The 17,368-nt window shown below is 51.2% G+C and overlaps 10 protein-coding genes across 10 annotated transcripts; 4 read left to right on the plus strand and 6 right to left on the minus strand.

Annotated features, from left to right (window-relative positions):
• Positions 1 to 85: 85 nt before the first annotated feature.
• Positions 86 to 1,345, plus strand: BCR37DRAFT_349150 (uncharacterized protein; the record flags this gene model as incomplete). The annotated part of the gene is made up of 1 exon (XM_040867903.1): positions 86 to 1,345. One exon carries the CDS (start codon positions 86 to 88, stop codon positions 1,343 to 1,345), a length of 1,260 nt encoding a protein of 419 aa, XP_040724256.1.
• An 11-nt stretch (positions 1,346 to 1,356) lies between these two features.
• On the minus strand, positions 1,357 to 2,586 carry BCR37DRAFT_393733 (uncharacterized protein; the record flags this gene model as incomplete). The annotated part of the gene is made up of 1 exon (XM_040871348.1): positions 1,357 to 2,586. One exon carries the CDS (start codon positions 2,584 to 2,586, stop codon positions 1,357 to 1,359), a length of 1,230 nt encoding a protein of 409 aa, XP_040724257.1.
• A 2,166-nt stretch (positions 2,587 to 4,752) lies between these two features.
• On the minus strand, positions 4,753 to 5,372 carry BCR37DRAFT_393734 (ubiquitin-conjugating enzyme/RWD-like protein; the record flags this gene model as incomplete). The annotated part of the gene is made up of 2 exons (XM_040871349.1): positions 4,753 to 4,770; positions 4,809 to 5,372. The coding sequence occupies 2 exons, from the start codon at positions 5,370 to 5,372 to the stop codon at positions 4,753 to 4,755; spliced, it is 582 nt and encodes a 193-aa protein (XP_040724258.1).
• Positions 5,373 to 6,432: 1,060 nt separating this feature from the next.
• On the minus strand, positions 6,433 to 7,209 carry BCR37DRAFT_348887 (uncharacterized protein; the record flags this gene model as incomplete). The annotated part of the gene is made up of 1 exon (XM_040867879.1): positions 6,433 to 7,209. A coding segment is annotated over one exon (777 nt), but the record flags the coding sequence as incomplete, so codon positions are not given.
• A 440-nt stretch (positions 7,210 to 7,649) lies between these two features.
• Positions 7,650 to 8,649, minus strand: BCR37DRAFT_381036 (Phosducin family protein). The gene has a single exon (XM_040869602.1). It carries the CDS (start codon positions 8,432 to 8,434, stop codon positions 7,712 to 7,714), a length of 723 nt encoding a protein of 240 aa, XP_040724260.1. The 5' UTR covers positions 8,435 to 8,649; the 3' UTR covers positions 7,650 to 7,711.
• BCR37DRAFT_348989 (L-aminoadipate-semialdehyde dehydrogenase) lies at positions 8,570 to 13,168 on the plus strand (the record flags this gene model as incomplete). Its single annotated transcript, XM_040867888.1, has 2 exons — positions 8,570 to 10,666; positions 11,297 to 13,168. 2 exons carry the CDS (start codon positions 8,570 to 8,572, stop codon positions 13,166 to 13,168), a joined length of 3,969 nt encoding a protein of 1,322 aa, XP_040724261.1.
• A 29-nt stretch (positions 13,169 to 13,197) lies between these two features.
• Positions 13,198 to 13,697, minus strand: BCR37DRAFT_348746 (ribosomal protein S12/S23-domain-containing protein; the record flags this gene model as incomplete). Its single annotated transcript, XM_040867870.1, has 2 exons — positions 13,198 to 13,461; positions 13,500 to 13,697. The coding sequence occupies 2 exons, from the start codon at positions 13,695 to 13,697 to the stop codon at positions 13,198 to 13,200; spliced, it is 462 nt and encodes a 153-aa protein (XP_040724262.1).
• BCR37DRAFT_66002 (Brix domain-containing protein) lies at positions 13,495 to 14,730 on the plus strand. The gene has a single exon (XM_040872424.1). The coding sequence runs from the start codon at positions 13,821 to 13,823 to the stop codon at positions 14,715 to 14,717; it is 897 nt and encodes a 298-aa protein (XP_040724263.1). The 5' UTR covers positions 13,495 to 13,820; the 3' UTR covers positions 14,718 to 14,730.
• A 12-nt stretch (positions 14,731 to 14,742) lies between these two features.
• BCR37DRAFT_388110 (uncharacterized protein) lies at positions 14,743 to 15,087 on the minus strand (the record flags this gene model as incomplete). The annotated part of the gene is made up of 1 exon (XM_040870591.1): positions 14,743 to 15,087. The coding sequence occupies one exon, from the start codon at positions 15,085 to 15,087 to the stop codon at positions 14,743 to 14,745; it is 345 nt and encodes a 114-aa protein (XP_040724264.1).
• Positions 15,088 to 15,246: 159 nt separating this feature from the next.
• Positions 15,247 to 17,352, plus strand: BCR37DRAFT_66331 (putative OSM1-fumarate reductase). Its single transcript, XM_040872425.1, has one exon. It carries the CDS (start codon positions 15,415 to 15,417, stop codon positions 17,251 to 17,253), a length of 1,839 nt encoding a protein of 612 aa, XP_040724265.1. The 5' UTR covers positions 15,247 to 15,414; the 3' UTR covers positions 17,254 to 17,352.
• The last annotated feature ends 16 nt before the right edge of the window (positions 17,353 to 17,368 follow it).

Here is a 17,368-nt window from a genome sequence, read left to right on the forward strand (position 1 = left end):
GATGATGGTGCAGCTAGAACTACAAATTCATGACGCGCTCGTCGCAACTCCCAGACAACCGCGACACTTAGACCAGACACAAGGCATGGCAGCCGTCGCAAGCCGCTGGTCAGACCTCGAGCGCCTCCTTGCTCGTAGTGGACCCTTTGTCGATGACTACCCAGGCGGCTCAGAGTCCTTTGAGTTTCTTCAATCCGCGAAAATCCTAGTCATCGGCGCTGGTGGACTTGGATGTGAGATTCTCAAGAATCTCGCACTCTCTGGCTTCAAAGAACTTCATGTGATTGACATGGACACCATCGATGTCTCGAATCTCAATAGGCAGTTTTTGTTCCGACCAGAGGATATCGGTGCTTCTAAAGCGGAGACGGCAGCGCGTTTCATTATGCGTCGCGTACAGGGTGTGACGGTTGTGCCGTACTTTGGCAAGGTTCAGGATAAAGATGACGACTACTATATGCAATTCAACATTGTCGTTTGTGGTCTAGACAATATCGAAGCACGTCGTTGGATGAATGCGACGCTTGTTAATCTTGTTGAGGACAGTGATCCACAATCGCTCAAACCCTTGGTGGATGGCGGTACAGAGGGCTTCAAGGGACAATCACGCGTCATCCTGCCTAGTATATCAAGCTGCTATGAGTGCTCTCTCGACATGCTCGGCAAGGCCACAACATATCCAATCTGCACAATTGCCAATACCCCTCGACTCCCTGAACACTGCATTGAATGGGCATCGGTCCTTGAATGGCCTCGTATTCGTGGTGGAGAAGACAAGCTTGATGCAGACAATCCAGAGCACATCACCTGGCTCTTCGACGTTGCCTCAAAACGCGCTGCCGAATTCAACATTAGCGGCATCACACGCAGCTTGACGCAAGGTGTCGTGAAAAACATCATTCCAGCGATTGCGTCAACGAATGCTGCGATTGCTGCGTCATGCTGTAATGAAGTCTTCAAGATTGCAACGTCGTGTAATCCGTTCTTGAAGAATTATATGATGTATACGGGGTCGGATAGCATCTACACCTATACCTTTGAGCATGAGCGCAAAGAGGATTGTCCAGTATGCGGCAACCTGGCAAGCGACTATGCTTGCAATCCTGACTGGACGCTACAGGCTTTCTTGGATGTGTTGATGGAACGACCAGAAACGCAATTGAAGGCGCCGAGTATTCGAAGTGCTGCCAAGTCGCTGTACTTGCAAGCACCACCGCAGCTCGAAGAAGCGACACGTCCAAATTTGCTCAAGAAGATGAGTGAGCTGGTCGAGGAGAATGATGAAGTGAGCGTTACAAGCGCATCATTGCCCTTTAGCTTGAAGCTTAAGATCAAGTTCAACTAGGCTTGTACGCCTCAAGATTTTGAAGACGACCCGCCACGTTCTTTGCCTAGTGGTGCTCGGCCTGTGTCCTTCTCAATTTCCTTTTGCAAGCGCCGCGCTTCACGATGTTGTTCAATCTCAGCTTCACGTTGTGCCAAGTAGGCCTTGCGCTTGAGACCTTCTCGAATCATCAAACAATGCAGGTGATCCTTCATGCGGCTAAAGAAATTAGAGCCATGCTCAAACAAGCGATTCTGGTTGAGGAAGTCGGCATCATACACAAACCCACGCGCATCTTCATCCATCACTTGGCGCGCAGCACGTAAAGCACTACCGCACATGGGTGCAAAGGTATCATGAAATGATCTGAGTGGTGGGAATAGCTGCGTCTTTTGCATGACGCATTGGGTGAATTCCTCCTTCAATGCAGCCAGTGCACGTTCCATTTTGTGCTCCTCGAAGGACATGAGCGCAGCGAGAATAGGACCACCTGTCTGACCTCGTAGACGTACCAATTCCAGCTGAATATCACAATGCCGTAGCAGGTTTCGCCAGCTGTCTTGCATTCGCGTCAAGCACCGTGTTTGCAGCAGTGCAAAGTCTCGATCATGCTGGGTGGTTTGCATCTTGCCTGCAATGGCATACGATTCAAGATGCATGCGCGTGTACAAGTCTTCATGCATCGTACCCACGTCAATCGCTTGTTCGCGCGTGCCTGTCCATAGATCGCCAAAGAGAGCAATTCGATTATATTCTTCTAGTTCTTGCGCACGCAGAGCCTCTTTCCGCTGTTGAGCAATCGCTTCGGTGCTGTTCTGCGACAATGCCTGTTGGATACGTGCAGTTTCTTCAGCACGCCGAGCGAGTTCAGGTACCACGACTGCATCAATTGTGGCATTCACCAAGCGCCTCAATTGTAAACCTCGCCAGTCTGGATTCGTCGATGTCAACGCGCGTCGTACTCGAGAAGACGATAAATCTGCATGGTATCCTGCAATCACCTGCTGCAATGACGGCGCATGATGTCTTCTAAGTGTGTATCTGAAGTAACAGGCAGCACAGCGCTCTGCAAGTGTACCACGGAACTTGTAAGCTTGTTGAATGATGCGAGGCGGGCGCGGAGGGGTCGGAGCAAGGGTGATGGGGATGGGTGGCGGTTCGTACTGGGGCGCTGGTTGGACATGCAGGCCTGTGAAGGATTCGACGAGGTGGAGGTTTTGTGTCTCGCGGACGTAGCTTGGAGGTGCGCCTTGAAGCTCCATCATTGGGCGCGTCCTGCTCAGACCAACATTGACTCTGTGTCGCAAGTCCTTGAGCTGCTTGCTTCTCTCTGCTTGTGTCTTCTTGCCGGTGCGGAGGCGACAACCACAAAAGGCAGAGCTACTTCTTCCACCACCACCCAAGCTCAAAGTACTCATGATACCCAGAAGCTGCTTGTGACGCGATTGCGCAAGCGCAGTTGAAGCTGCTCTGCTGACCTTCTGTCTGTTCATGCTCCGCACAAGTCGCAGCTCTTAAGTCACTCTAACCGTAAGGCCCAGCAGAAGATGCGCGTTGGTTGCGATGTACAACCTTCTAGATTATCGCGGGCTAGAAAGCCATTGAAGATATAAGTTGTCATGCTGAGCTCGCATGTCATGGGGCTGCCAGGCATGATTGATGGCTCTATGATGCTTGGCAGCGCATCGACCGTACCTCCAGTGCGCAATCTGAGTCTTCCCATTTCCACTTGGACTGGCACGCCGTGCACACTTGAAGGCAGGACCCGTTCTGCTGTATCTTGATCGTCCCGAGTCGCAACGAAGATGAGAACAGCAGGGTCTGATTCTATTGTCCGCAGGCTGCCAAAAGAGAAGTGTACAGAGGCAGTCTGAAGATGAGGCACTGAGATACGCTCAATGACCACAAACGCCTGGTCGTTCTGTGCCGAGCGCGCCGTAGGAAGCTAGCAAGAATCGTACGCACGAGCAAGTGGTGCCTGCTAGCTGGCATCAGCGGATCTTGGTCTGCGTTCGTTGCCAGACAAAGGTGAGAGGACCATGGCTGATAGCTGAACTCGAGGGAAGTACTTGTAGAGCTCTGGTAATTTGAGTTGTGCGTAGGAAGATCTGTAGGACACTGCTACTTGAGCTCATCTGCCTACACCACACGATTCTCTTCTCTTTCTTGGATAGTCCTGAGCACTCTCTCATGGCGTCTCTCTTGGATATACAACCCGTCACACCCATCTCCCTCAGCAAGGCTCGGCACCTCTATACGCCCAGCGGTTCATCGCGCAGACGCGATCTGCCCATCTACCTCGTGCGCTCTCCATCTACGCCACTTGACCATGTCCTGACCATAGCCATCACCCTCAAAGACATTCCCCATCACTGCGAGCAGCGCAAGGTCCAAGTACGCAGCGCTACGTCGAGAACGCGCACTCTCACCAAGCCAAAGCTTGTCTTCCTACCAACCACGCTGTATGGCGACAAGCTGTTTGCGCTCCACTCTGTTGCATGTCGATCCAATGGCGACAATCCGACGTTGTCCACACATGACACCAAGCCAGACGCGAGGTGTCGCAATTGCACCAGCCTTAGGAATCTCAGAAATGACTTCAGGGGCGCCTCGGTATGTGCTAAACGGAGCATACATGGATGCATCGAGTACACGGGTAGAGCAATCACCAAGGCGCATACTGGAAACAGCAGAGCTCGATGATGTGCAGTCATCAGCAGCGCAGATTGACAGACTATTCCATTGCCACGCTTCACCGCCCAGCTGTTACTCCATTGCCTCGTCTTTCGACTTTGCAGCCTTTGAGGCGAGTTGTCAGAAGCAGAAGCAATTGCCAGATGCACTGCTCGCAAGCATTATTGGCCGAATAGATGAGGCAACCTTGTGGAAGTCTGTGCGACTTGTAAGCAGATCATGCAAGGAGATGGCAGAGCATGTACTGTTTCAGCACCGTCGAGTGTCCAATATCATCCAGCGCCATCTGAGCGAGGTCCGACTGCCGTTTCAACATCATTGGGATCATACCAGAAAGCATCGTTCATTTGACCCTCTCTACCGCGACATCTTTTGCACGGTGTCTTCAGTACAGCCAGACGCAGACCAAGCAATGGTCCGTTTAGTACTGCAGCCATCTTACAAGCGACAACAAGTTCGTTTGACAATGCGACGACTGCACCACATGCAAAGACGAGAAGTGACGTGCTTCTTCAGAGTGAATGGCGAGCGACACTCCATCGGCTGCTCGACTGTGGGCGCTGGAGCACTCGTGTTGATGCTTGACATGAGGCGTGTCTATGCAGCCTTGTTTGATGACGATTGAGCGTGCAAGCCTTCTTCATTTTTGGTTTTTGTAATCTATGCAAACGTTGTCTTATGCATGCGCTTGACTGTGATATTATACGCTGATTTTGTCGTGCTCGAAATGTTCCTTACACCGTATCGTCGTGCTGCAAGTTAGCCAATAGACAATCCGCGGTGAGCATACGAAAACCCAATTGGTTCGTTTTGGATTCGCACCCACAGGCGTCCTGCCAGAGTAACTCGCATCATCTACAGGCCGCTCAGCAATAGAATTGCCAGCCAGCATACTGAGGATGGATAACGCCACAGACTCGACGTTTTGTACGGGAGACCAAGCTGGAGCATAGAGCAAATCGAGACAAATGTGTCCATTTGTGTAGATGTGAGGATGAAGCGGGATACTATAGGTTGTGGGCTCGGGCGCTGTAGGTTTATCATCCGCATCTAGATCAATTGGCCGCTCTTGTGAGCCTGTGGGCGCGGTAGACGGCACAGACGCATTACTCTGGCGAGGACCAGGAAGGAAGACGACCTCTGGCGAGTCGATCGGGTAGCTGAGCGGAAATTTGAAGCGAAGTAGAAAGATTTGACCTGCATATAGCGGATGGTTGAGCACCTGCATCTCCATATGCCACACATCAAAAGCATTATCTGAGCTAAGCGGTAGCAGGTGGAATGAATGTTGTGAGCTTTGCTTTTGCAGCCCTTTGAGCTCCTTTTGCAGGCGCTTCATGCGCATGACAGACATCCTACAGCGACTAGAGCAGCAAGCTCGGGTGTGTTTTGTCTTTTTATGGTGCTGCTGTCAGTTCAAGTCTCAACTTGCGACTCACCTAAATATCAAGCAAGCACTCTACATGAATCTTGAAAATGCTAGAATAGATGACACTTGCTCTATGAGTCCTTTGCTTGCCGTGTAGTCATGGTCCTCTCATTAGCCTGATGCTCCAAAACACGCTGCCTTTGCACGGCTTGTCTTTGCTGCGCTCTGATATCTCCTTCGCGCTTCGCTTGGCCGCGCTGGACTTTCTTCTCCAGTGCATGCCACTCCGTCTTCCAGCGTTGCAGTAGACGCAAGGACTTCTCCATCAACACTTGACGCTCCGCTGAATCTTGTGTGTGGTTGCATTCAGCTAGCGCACGGAGGGTATTTGACCCAGTACTGCTTGCTTCACTGATTACGCTTGCGTTTTCTACCACTGTATCCTCCTGAGCCGCCTGACTATCGTCGCCTGGTGCTTGACTAGACGCTGCGAGCTGGTCTGATGCTGAAGACAAGTCGGAGAGCTCCGAAGAAATCGCTCGCTGCTGAGCCTGCGCGTGTTCTCCAAGCGCATCCAATAAAGTAAGCGCATGCTGTGTCAGTGCTTCTGAAGCCCCAATATCTGCCTCCTGTGTGATAGGCGCAGCCCGCGACTCGGGTTCGACAGATGTAGACGCACTCATGCTTTCTTCGTGCGCTTGCTCTTCTTGCCGCTGTAACGATCGTACTTCTGCACGTCTAGCTTGCATCCTTTCTGTCAGTATGCCATTAGCGGGACTCTCTCGACCTCTGAGGCCTTGTCGGCGCGCTCGTGAAGACGCACGAGTACTAGGACTAGTAGCTGGCTGTGTTCTGCGTATCATCGCTTGTGCGGAAGACTGTGAGCCTGAAAAGATGAATTTGGAGCTCTAAGTTTTGAGGCCTGAAGGCTGCTAGTATAGATCCAAGCTTCCCTAGGTAAATGGAATAGTAGAAGATGAATGCACTGAACGTAGTTTGCAAGCGTAAAATTGCGGAGCCGCTGTCAAAGTATCAGCAGTCACAGTCATGCTTTGCGCTTGGTCTCAGCTGCGGCTAAAGAGCTGAAAGATTGAGCTGCTCCATCCATACCGGAGAAGCGTCTTGCAAGCTGCTGTAAACCACTGGGCAAGACACGCAAGATTCCCAGGAATCGGCCATACAGGGGCATGGCAAACTCCCCGGGCTGGCGTCTTTCAATGAGCTCAACGATACAGTCTGCTACCTTCTCAAGCTCAGCAACAGGTGCTAGAAAGCTATTTGGCGTGCTGAGCTTTGCAAACATCGATTCTGACATTTGGCCTGGCAGGACAAGTGTTGTGGCGATGCGAGGATGCGACTCAGCAAGCTCAGCTGTAAGTGATTCGTGAAAAGAGAGAACAGCAGCTTTACTTGCCGTATAGGAAGCTAATGAGTGACAACCCACGTAACCGAGGGTTGAGCCGACTGTAACCCATTGTCCCTCGTGATCAAGCATATCTGGTAGGAAGGCTTTGGCAAGGATGAACTGTCCCAAGAGGTTGATGTCGAGAGTCCGCTTGATATCATCTAGAGAGCTTGCCAGGACAGTGCCTGGTCTGACGATCCCTGCATTACTCACTACCACTGTTGGGACACCAATGGATGCCTTGATAGCCTCGGCAGTTTTGGCGACAGCGTCTGCGTCGCTCACGTCGCACTTGTAGTAATCTGACAAGGTACAGTCTACCACATCAAGTGCAACAACTCGAGCACCTTTCTGGCGAAGCTTTTGTTTTACACAGAAACCCAAGCCAGCTGCTGCACCAGTCACGAGAACAACTTCACCTTGAAGATTCCCCCTTTTGCGAGGATGAACAGGTTGCCGAAGTCGAGCGTCTATTTTGAAGAAGCTTGTATCAGTAAGCGAGGAACATCGAGAGTTCTTACCAGCAGAGAACAAGCACTAATCCGTTGACCAAGGCAACGACAATATATAGCGAAGAGGTGACTTTGACGAAATAGCAGGATACATGCAGCAGGGTACTCCAAATCGGAGAAAAGATACTAACATTGAGTATGCTCCATATAGTATCGATATTCAAGCCATGCTTGACCGCTAGCATCACTGCTTGGTACTTGTACAAGGTCTTCCACTGCCAGCATCTGCAGTCGGCGTCGAGATGCAGCCATTTCACGAGATGGGAAGCCGCTCATGACATCCGTAGACCGATCATGTCTGGACAAGGGCAGTCTTGACAGATGCTCAATGCAAGAGTAGAGCAAGCACAACACCGTAAACATCTTGAGTCAAAGCTAATTATATGGACATGCCGTCGTAATGTTCATCAGTCGCTCCAATCATCCACTTCCTCCTCTCTTGCGCGCTCAGTGGTCAGCTGTCCCGCTCGCTTGCGTGCTCGGCGCACGTCGTCGTCTGTCAGAGCGCCAAGGCCCATTGTAAGGCGCTCGAGATCCGCAAGCGTCGTTGTCGGTTTAAGGCCTACAAACTGCTCCTTCATATCTCCGTCGTGGTAGACCAAGATGGTAGGAACTGCTTGGTCTGGATAGTTCTCCATCGCTTGGTCTGAGACGATAGCACACACCTTGATGGAGGCATGCCGCGCACTAAACTCCTCCAACACCGGCCGCAGCTTCTTGGACGCCGTCAGATAGTCTTTGTACAGAAAGACAAATACCCAGTGCTTCTGGGATGCTTCAGTCACTTCGCGCGTGTACTCACCTTTCGTGATAGGAATGAGGCTGCCAAAGACCTTGCGGGAGGCTGTTTCTTGCATCTCCTTCATCCTCCGTGCCTTGTATTCCATGATGATGGCATCGTCCTCGTCATCCTCGAGCTCATCCAGCTCATCCAGTTCCAGGTCATCCAGGCGAGAATCATGTTGCAGCTGCCGCGCCTCGGCAAGAATCTCATCACGGCCTTCATCTGGGTCTTTTGGCTTTTCTGGGATGATTTTGTGTTGCCGTAGGATATCATTCCACTCTGTATCCTCCGTCTCGTCCACTTCGACTTGCATGCCCCCTGATGGCATTCCCATCATGCCTTCCATACTGCAAGACTAGTACTTCGACTGTACTTGGTCGTTGACGTCGCGTCGGCTGATTAGATCTTGTGCACAGCGCGATTCGACAATTTCGACAAGCACAGACATTAGATACAACAACTGCTAGACCTGCTTCTAGAGATGCCGTCGTGGCCTGAACTACTGGCGGGCCAGTCCCTGTCGCATCTGCCGGCTGACTTTGTCGCCCCTTCGCCGCCCAAGAATGTCGAGTCCGTTGTAACGACGGAGCATGCATTGCAGCCAGACCGACTGCTTGCCGCCTTTTATCTGCTCGTCTCCAAGCTGACCGGCGATGTTGACATTTCTGTCGGAACAAACGATAGTGAAGGACGTTACTATGTCTTGCGGGTGCCCATCAAGCAAGAGACCAGCTTTGATGAGCTCGTTGAGCAGATGCGGACTATTCGCAAAGACGTTGAGCCACTTGCTGCTACATTCAAGGCACAGGGCCCTGCCTGCCATGTTCGTTTCATGACGGATCAGGCAGCTGCATTGCAAGGCTCTTCGGACCTCGATATTGATATGACACTCTTTTGCACGCACACGCAACTCAAGGCTTCCTACAATTCGCTGCTCTTTTCGTCACATCGCATCAATATTTTGCTCGCCCAAATCAAGCTGCTTGCATCTACAACGAGCCAAGATCCGGTAGGTCAGCTCGGCATTATAGATCAAGATCAAGCGGCTATTTTGCCGTACCCATCTAAAGACCTGCACTGGAACCAGTTCCGCGGTCCAATTTCGAGCATCTTCAGTGAGAATGCAGCAAAGCACCCAGAGCGTCCTTGTGTCGTTGTGTCTCAGTCTCAGGGCGCTGATCTCGTCTACACATATGATCAGATTCACAAGCGTTCCAATGCGCTTGCACAACATTTTATTGCTTGTGGTATCAAAAAGGGTGACATTGTTGTCTTGTACGCCTATCGTGGCGTTGATCTTGTGGTGGGCGTCATGGGTATTCTAAAGGCCGGTGCTACGTTTTCTGTTATTGATCCTGCGTATCCTGTTGAGCGACAATGCATCTATCTGTCTGTTGCACGTCCTGTGGGTTTGGTCGTACTGGAAAAAGCTGGAACTCTGAGCGACCATGTCAGAAATTGGGCCAACGACAACCTCCAGCTCAAGGTAGATGTCTCTGACTTTGCCATCAGCGACGATGGCAACACCCTGCGTGGCATTCCTTCAGATGTTTCGACAGACAACACGAACGTCGAGATTGGACCGGATGATATTCCGACACTTTCCTTCACTTCTGGATCTGAAGGCGTGCCTAAGGGCGTCCGTGGCAGACACTTTTCGCTCACTTACTATTTTCCCTGGATGGCACAACATTTCGGCTTATCAGAGTCGGATCGCTTCACTATGCTATCTGGTATCGCACATGATCCTATCCAGCGAGACATCTTTGCACCACTGTTCCTGGGCGCTAGCTTGATTGTGCCGACTGGCGATGATATTGGCACGCCAGGACGTCTTGCTGAGTGGTGTGCATTGAAAGAGGTGACTGTAACACATTTGACACCAGCAATGGGTCAATTGCTGTCTTCACAGGTCGCTGCTGGTGTGCAAATCCCTACATTGCGCAATGCCTTTTTCGTTGGCGATGTGCTCACAAAGCGTGATGTCAAGAGACTTCAAGGACTCGCTAGATCAGTCGACATCATCAATATGTATGGCACCACCGAAACACAACGCGCTGTTTCATTTTACCGCATTCCAAGCTTCGACAAGGATCCACGATTCCTAGCAAGCTGCAAGGATATTATGCCTGCTGGTCAAGGCATGCAGGATGTGCAGCTCCTTGTCGTCTCAAGAGACGGTAGCAGGCAACTGTGTGGTGTTGGTCAAGTTGGCGAGATTTATGTTCGTGCAGCTGGGCTCGCTGAGGGCTACCTTGGCTTGGATGATTTGACCGGTACGAAATTTGTGACGAATTGGTTCGTCAAGGATGACACCTGGTCTAGTCTGCAATATACGGGTGCAGGACAATGGAAAGGCGCACGCGACAGGTTGTACCGCAGTGGTGACTTGGGTCGCTATTTGCCAGATGGCAATGTTGAATGCAGTGGCCGAGCCGATGATCAAGTCAAGATTCGCGGTTTCCGTATTGAGCTTGGCGAGATTGATACACATCTTTCCAGGCATCCACTTGTTCGCGAAAATGTCACCCTATTGCGCCGCAACAAGGACGAAGAACCCACCCTTGTTTCTTACTTTGTCCCAGACCAGAAGCCTGAGTTGCAAAAGTTCATTTCCGAGATCAACGACTCTTCTTTGCGAAAGCTGACTGTCCTCATCAGTGGCAGTGGTAGCAATTTACAAGCTTTGATTGATGCTACCACCAGCGGCGAGTTGCAAGGCAAAGCTGTCATCACTTGCGTCATTTCCAATCGCAAGAATGCCTATGGTCTCGAACGTGCTCAAAAGGCAGGGATCAAGACAAAAGTCTGGTCGCTCGCCGCTTCTCGAAAAGTGCATGGAGAGTCTCGTGAGAAGTACGATACTGAACTTGCTCGACTCATCCTTGAAGATGGTCGACCTGATTTGGTTGTGTGTGCTGGCTTTATGCACATTTTGTCGCCAGTCTTTCTTGCACCAATGGCAGCTGAGCGTGTCGAGTGCATTAATCTACATCCTGCGCTGCCGGGTCAATTCAACGGTGCACATGCGATTGAGCGAGCATTTGAGGCTCACACGCAAGGCAAGATTGACAAAACGGGCATCATGATTCACAAGGTGATTGCAGAAGTCGATATGGGCGAGCCAGTCTTGGTCAAGGAGATCGCCTTCAATCCGGACGAAACGCTTGAGTCTTTGGAAGAGAGAATTCACGCCGAAGAGCACAAGGCTATTATTGAAGCGACTGCAAAAGTATTGTCTGCCATGCCCGCTGATCGCCTAGTTGAGCGCATGCAACGATTCCAGCCGCTCGTCAAGGATATCCGCGAGTACTTGAAGGGCAAGTTGGCTAGTTATGCCGTGCCGACAGTCTATGTGCCGATGGAGAAGATGCCACTCAACCCCAACGGCAAAGTGGACAAGCCTGCCTTGCCCTATCCTGATACGGCGCAACAGCAAGCAGTCTCGCAGAAGCCTACCGGCGAAATGGATGCCACGCAGCAGACACTGCATGATATCTGGCGAGAGATTCTTCCTCATGCGCCTGGCAATATTGCGCTGAATGACAATTTCTTCGATCTCGGCGGCCACTCGATTCTAGCGACGCGTCTCATCTTCAAATTGCGACCAGAATTTGTGCTGGATAATGTGCCACTGGGTTTGATTTTTAAGGAGCCCACTATCGGTGGTCTTGCCAAGGAGATTGAGCGGCTTCGTGCTGGTGATGCCAGTATGTCGAGGGATGGCGAGCCAAGTGCGTCTGAGCCAGCATATGCAGAAGATGCCAAGTCTTTGATGCAGAGCCATCTCGCATCCTCCTACACCAAGCGTGAAGTATTCGGCGATGATGAAAAGCTGGTCGTGTTTGTCACGGGAGGTACTGGTTTCCTGGGTGCGTTCTTGATTCGTGACTTGCTGAAACGATCCAACACGAAGCAGGTGATTGTGCACGTCAGAGCCAAGGATGAAGCATCTGGTCTTGCGCGTCTTGTTGCGAATCTACAAGGTCATGGCTGTTTCGACGAGGCTGATCGGTCTCGCTTGTCGGTTGTTATTGGTGACCTCGCACAAGACCGTCTTGGTCTTTCTGATGCAGCTTGGACTACTGTCTGTGAAGAAGCCGATGCAGTCATTCACAATGGCGCTGTTGTACACTGGGTCTTTCCCTATCCTCAAATGCGAGCCGCCAATGTCATGGGCACACTCTCGGCCATTGCTCTTTGTTCAGAAGGGAAAGCAAAGACATTTACATTTGTTTCGTCGACCTCAGTCCTGGACACAGAATACTTTGTTCGGGAATCGGATCGTCTTGTTGCACAAGGTGAAGATGGTATCCTTGAGACGGATGACCTATCTGGCTCTGCTACAGGCTTAGGCACTGGCTATGGACAATCCAAATGGGTCGGTGAAGCACTCACACGTGAAGCAGGCCGTCGTGGTCTTTCAGGGTGCGTTGTTCGACCTGGTTACATTGTTGGCGATACACATACCGGTGTGACGAATACCGATGATTTCTTGATTCGTTTGGTCAAGGGATGTATTCAGGTGGGTTCATTCCCGAATATCCACAATCCTGTCAATATGGTCCCTGTGGATCACGTTGCGCGTGTTGTTGCTGCCTGTGCGCTGAATCCGCCGACGGATGCGTTGACTGTTGCGCATGTCACGGGTCATCCACGCTCTCGCTTCGCAGACTTCTTGGGGCTATTGGATACCTTTGGCTTTGCAGTGACACAATCAGACTATATCCCCTGGAAATCTGCTTTGGAGACGCATGTGGAGGGTAGCAAGGAGAATGCACTTTACCCACTCTTGCATTTCGTTACTGAAGATTTACCGTCGAGTACGAAAGCACCGGAGATGGATGATCGGCATGCACGAGAGGCGTTGGTCAGGGATAAGCGGTATACAGGAGTTGATGTGAGTGCTGGACGGGGTGTGCAGGAAGCAGAGATGGGTGTCATGTTGGCCTTTTTGGTACAGATTGGTTTCTTGGATGCGCCAACGGTGGAGGGCCGCAAGTCATTACCGGCGTTGGTGGTGCCTGAGCCTGTGTTGAGCAAGTTTGCGAGTGCTGGTGGACGTGGTTCTGCACACTAGGTTGAACATGAAGATGGCCTATGTGAAACTCATTTGTCTACCTTGGGCTTCTTCGTGCCATACTTACTCCGTGCCTTGACTCGATTCGCAACACCGCCGAGGTCATTGGAGCCTCGTACAATATGATACCGCACACCTGGTAAATCTTGTACTCTGCCACCACGCACCAACACAACCGAATGTTCTTGGCAATTATGGCCTTCACCGGGGATATAAGCAATGACGAACTTGCCGGTGGATAGCTTCACTCGCGCGACTTTGCGTACCGCCGAATTGGGTTTCTTGGGTTTCGTCTGCTATTAGCGATATACTTCAATCCAATAAGACATACAGTATAGACTTTATTGCAAACGCCCTTCTTAAAGGGATTGCTGAGGAGGTTGGGAGAAGGCCGTTTGATCAGGACTTCATGCCGTCTTGCGCCCTTCATGATTTGATTCAGGGTCGCTTTTGTCCGTACTTGGCATGGTTGTGCAAGAGGTGTTCTGTGCAGTGACAAGGCACCGAACTGTCTAAACAGGGAGAACATGTCCGTTGTCGCTGTAGACCTCGTGTCCTTGGTCGTTGCAGCTGTCTGCTTCCTTGCGTGCGACCGAATGCGACTTTACTTTTTTGCGCGACCAATTCAGAGACAGCCATACATCCATATATCATGGCATCGCTCTACAAGCTACAAGCCAAGAAAGGCGCCAATCGCACCGCAGAAGAAGTGGAAGAAGGTGGCTTCAAGCCGGTGAAGCAAAAAGTGCTGATTCTCTCATCACGCGGGATCACAGCGCGCCATCGATTCCTCATCAATGACTTGACGGCCTTGATTCCACACTCAAAGAAGGATACAAAGCTCGATACGAAGCAGAAGCTGTTCCAGCTGAATGAAGTGGCGGAGCTGTATAATTGCAACAATATCATGTTTTTTGAAGCGAGGAAACACCAGGATCTATACGTTTGGTTGTCAAAACCACCCAACGGACCTTCATTCAAGCTGCACATTCAGAATTTGCATACCATGGATGAGTTGAATCTCACTGGCAACTGTCTGAAAGGCTCCCGACCGATTTTGAGTTTTGATAGTACGTTTCAAACGAAACCACACTTTCGAGTACTGCAGGAATTGCTACAGCAACAATTCGGTGTGCCCAAGGGTGCTCGGCGGAGCAAACCTTTTGTGGATCATATCTTGACGTTGACGATTGCCGACAATAAGATTTGGTTTCGAAATTATCAAATTGCAGAGACACAAGCGAAAGACGGCGTGCTTGAAGATGGCACAAAACGGAAAGCTGCAAAGGGTGAGACGGAGATTGAGCTGATTGAGGTTGGCCCACGGTTCTGCATGACGCTGATTTGTGTGCTTGAGGGAAGTTTCGGTGGTCCATTGATTTATGAGAATAAGGAATATGTCTCTCCCAATGTGGTGCGGAGGGAGCAGCGACAGGAAAAGGCAGAGGCGTACAAGTCTCGTCGTGCACAGACGGAGGATTTGAAGCAGAAGAAGGTGTTGAGCCAGCGGGAGAAGGGAGAGCTGGATAATGCCGTGTTGTTCAAGTAGAGCAGAGCATAGCATAGCATAGCATTCAGTCCCAGCCCATTGTCGGGAATCGTGGGTCGTATAAGCCTGATGTGTCTTCTTGAGCGGTTGTTTCAGGCGTGGTTGAGCGTGGCCTTGAAGTGAGGCCAAATGCACTCTTGAAGCCACCTGATTTATGCTTCTTAGCAGCAGGAGCAGGTGTCACGGAGAGGACTTTGAGCATGCCATCGTCCTGGCTGCTTGTGGATGGAGCTGTGCGTGAATGGACCTGACGGAGTGTCTTCCTGCGTTCGTTGTGCAGGTGGTCGAAGCTGCTGAGGTGGGCATCTAGGTCATGGATGCGTGCATAGCTTTTTCTGCAGAGATCGCAGGTGAAGTTGAGCTTGGACATGGGTGACTGGGTGTAGACGTGACTGCTGCTGCGGATCACAGGCGGAGATCGTATTATGTCAGCATCTATTATGTATTCCATTTGCAGATACGCGAGTAGAGAAGCAGATCTACCCAGCAGCTCATCAGCCTCTCTCCTGCTACTGCTTCCAGTGCTGCTACCACTGCTACCACTGCTACTGCCACTATTACTCATCTGTGACTGCCCTTTGCATGTGCTTCGGCGCTGTTCCCATTGGCTGCTGCTTCCTCCCCGCTTCCCCTTCCCCAGACTCAGACTCACCTCAACTCCCGGGATCCTTCTCCCAGATTCCAAACCACAACCAACATGTCCCTCTCACCTAACCATGTCATCGTCGTAGGCGGAGCACTCGCAGGTCTCTCCGCCGCACACACAATCATCGAACAGGGCGGCAGTGTCCTTGTCCTTGACAAGAATGGTTTCTTCGGTGGCAACTCCACAAAAGCCACCTCTGGCATCAACGGTGCACTCACACGTACACAGGCAAAGCTCAAGGTGCCAGACTCAGCAGAACTCTTCTTCAATGATACCGTCAAGTCTGCACGCGATCTCGCTCGTCCTGACCTCATTAAAGTCCTGACCTACCAATCTGCCTCGGGTGTCGAATGGCTGCAGGACAAATTCGGCTTGGGTCTCGACCAAGTTGCGCGTCTCGGTGGTCACTCGGAAGTCCGCACCCACCGTTCCAACACCGAAATGTTTCCCGGTATGGAAATCACCTATGCCCTCATGGAGAAGATGGAGGATCTCGCTGAGCAAATGCCAGAACGCGTCAAAATCATCAAAAAGGCACGTGTCACACAGCTCCTCAAGGAAGGTGACAAGGTCGTCGGTGTGGAGTATGAGTTTAAGGGAAAGCAGTACAAGGATCTCGGTCCTGTTGTCTTGGCAACGGGCGGGTACGCTGCAGACTTTGGCAGCAACTCTTTGTTGGAGAAGCACCGACCTGAACTCATGGGTCTGTCAACCACCAACGGCAACCACTGCACCGGTGATGGTCACAAGATGATCATGTCGATTGGTGGTAAAGCCATTGACATGGAAAAAGTCCAAGTCCACCCAACCGGTCTCGTTGACCCAACCGATCCCAAGGCTAAAGTCAAGTTCCTTGCTGCTGAGGCACTGCGCGGTTCAGGTGGTATCTTGCTGGATGCCAATGGTGACCGATTCTGTGATGAGTTGGGTCACCGTGACTATGTTACTGGTATGATGAACAAGAACAAGTTCCCCATTCGTCTCATTCTCAACGGCAAGTCTACCAAGGCTATTGAGTGGCACTGCAAGCACTACACGGAGCGTCGTCTCATGAAGAAGTTCACCTCGGGTGCTGATGTTGCCAAGGAGATTGGTTGCTCTCCAGAACACCTTGCAGAGACCTTCAAAAAGTACACTGATATTGCAGCAGGCAAGGAGAAGGACCCTTGGAACAAGCGATTCTTCCACAATGCACCCTACACCATGGAAGATGATCTTTGGCACGTGGCACTCATGGAGCCTGTGTTGCACTACACGATGGGTGGTGTTGAAATCAACGACAAGTCGGAAGTCATTGCAGAGAATGGTAAACCTATCGATGGTCTCTTTGCCTGTGGTGAACTCGCTGGTGGCGTGCACGGTGCCAATCGTCTCGGTGGCTCTTCATTGCTCGGTTGTGTGGTGTTTGGTCGTGTGGCTGGTGCGTCTGCTTCGTCTGCCTTGTTGCAAAAACTCTCTTCCGGTCAGAGTGCTGCTGCTCGATTGGGACAAATCTCAAACCACATCAACTTGTCCATTGACCCAAACACCAAATCCATCAACATTTCCTTTGCTGAAGGTGGTGCTGCAGTTGCTCAAGCTCAGCAGCAGCCACAGGGCCAATCTGATGCCGTGACGGAAGCGGTGAGTGAGAAGGCTGAGAAGCAATCCACAGACAAGGAATATACCCTTGAGGAAGTGGCAAAGCACAAGTCGAAGGATGACGTGTGGCTTGCTGTGCGTGGTAAAGTATTGGATGTGACGGAGTTTTTGGAGGATCACCCAGGTGGTGTGCAGTCACTCATGTTGCAAGCTGGTCGTGAGTGTACCGAGGCCTTTGAGATGATGCATGCACCGGGAACCCTTGAGAAGCACGCATCGCACTGCATTATTGGTACTTACAAGCAGTAGGGGGCTTTTGACCCTGCTGTTTCTTCTTCTTTCTATAGTTTGGTGCTTTGTAGAGACCCTCATTTGCTTTACTCCACCTGTGCGAGCCTTCAAACTGCATGAAATCTTGGGCTTG

The sequence above is a fragment of the Protomyces lactucae-debilis genome (genome assembly GCF_002105105.1).
Source record: "Protomyces lactucae-debilis strain 12-1054 chromosome Unknown BCR37scaffold_13, whole genome shotgun sequence".
Taxonomy (NCBI): Eukaryota; Fungi; Ascomycota; class Taphrinomycetes; order Taphrinales; family Protomycetaceae; genus Protomyces; species Protomyces lactucae-debilis.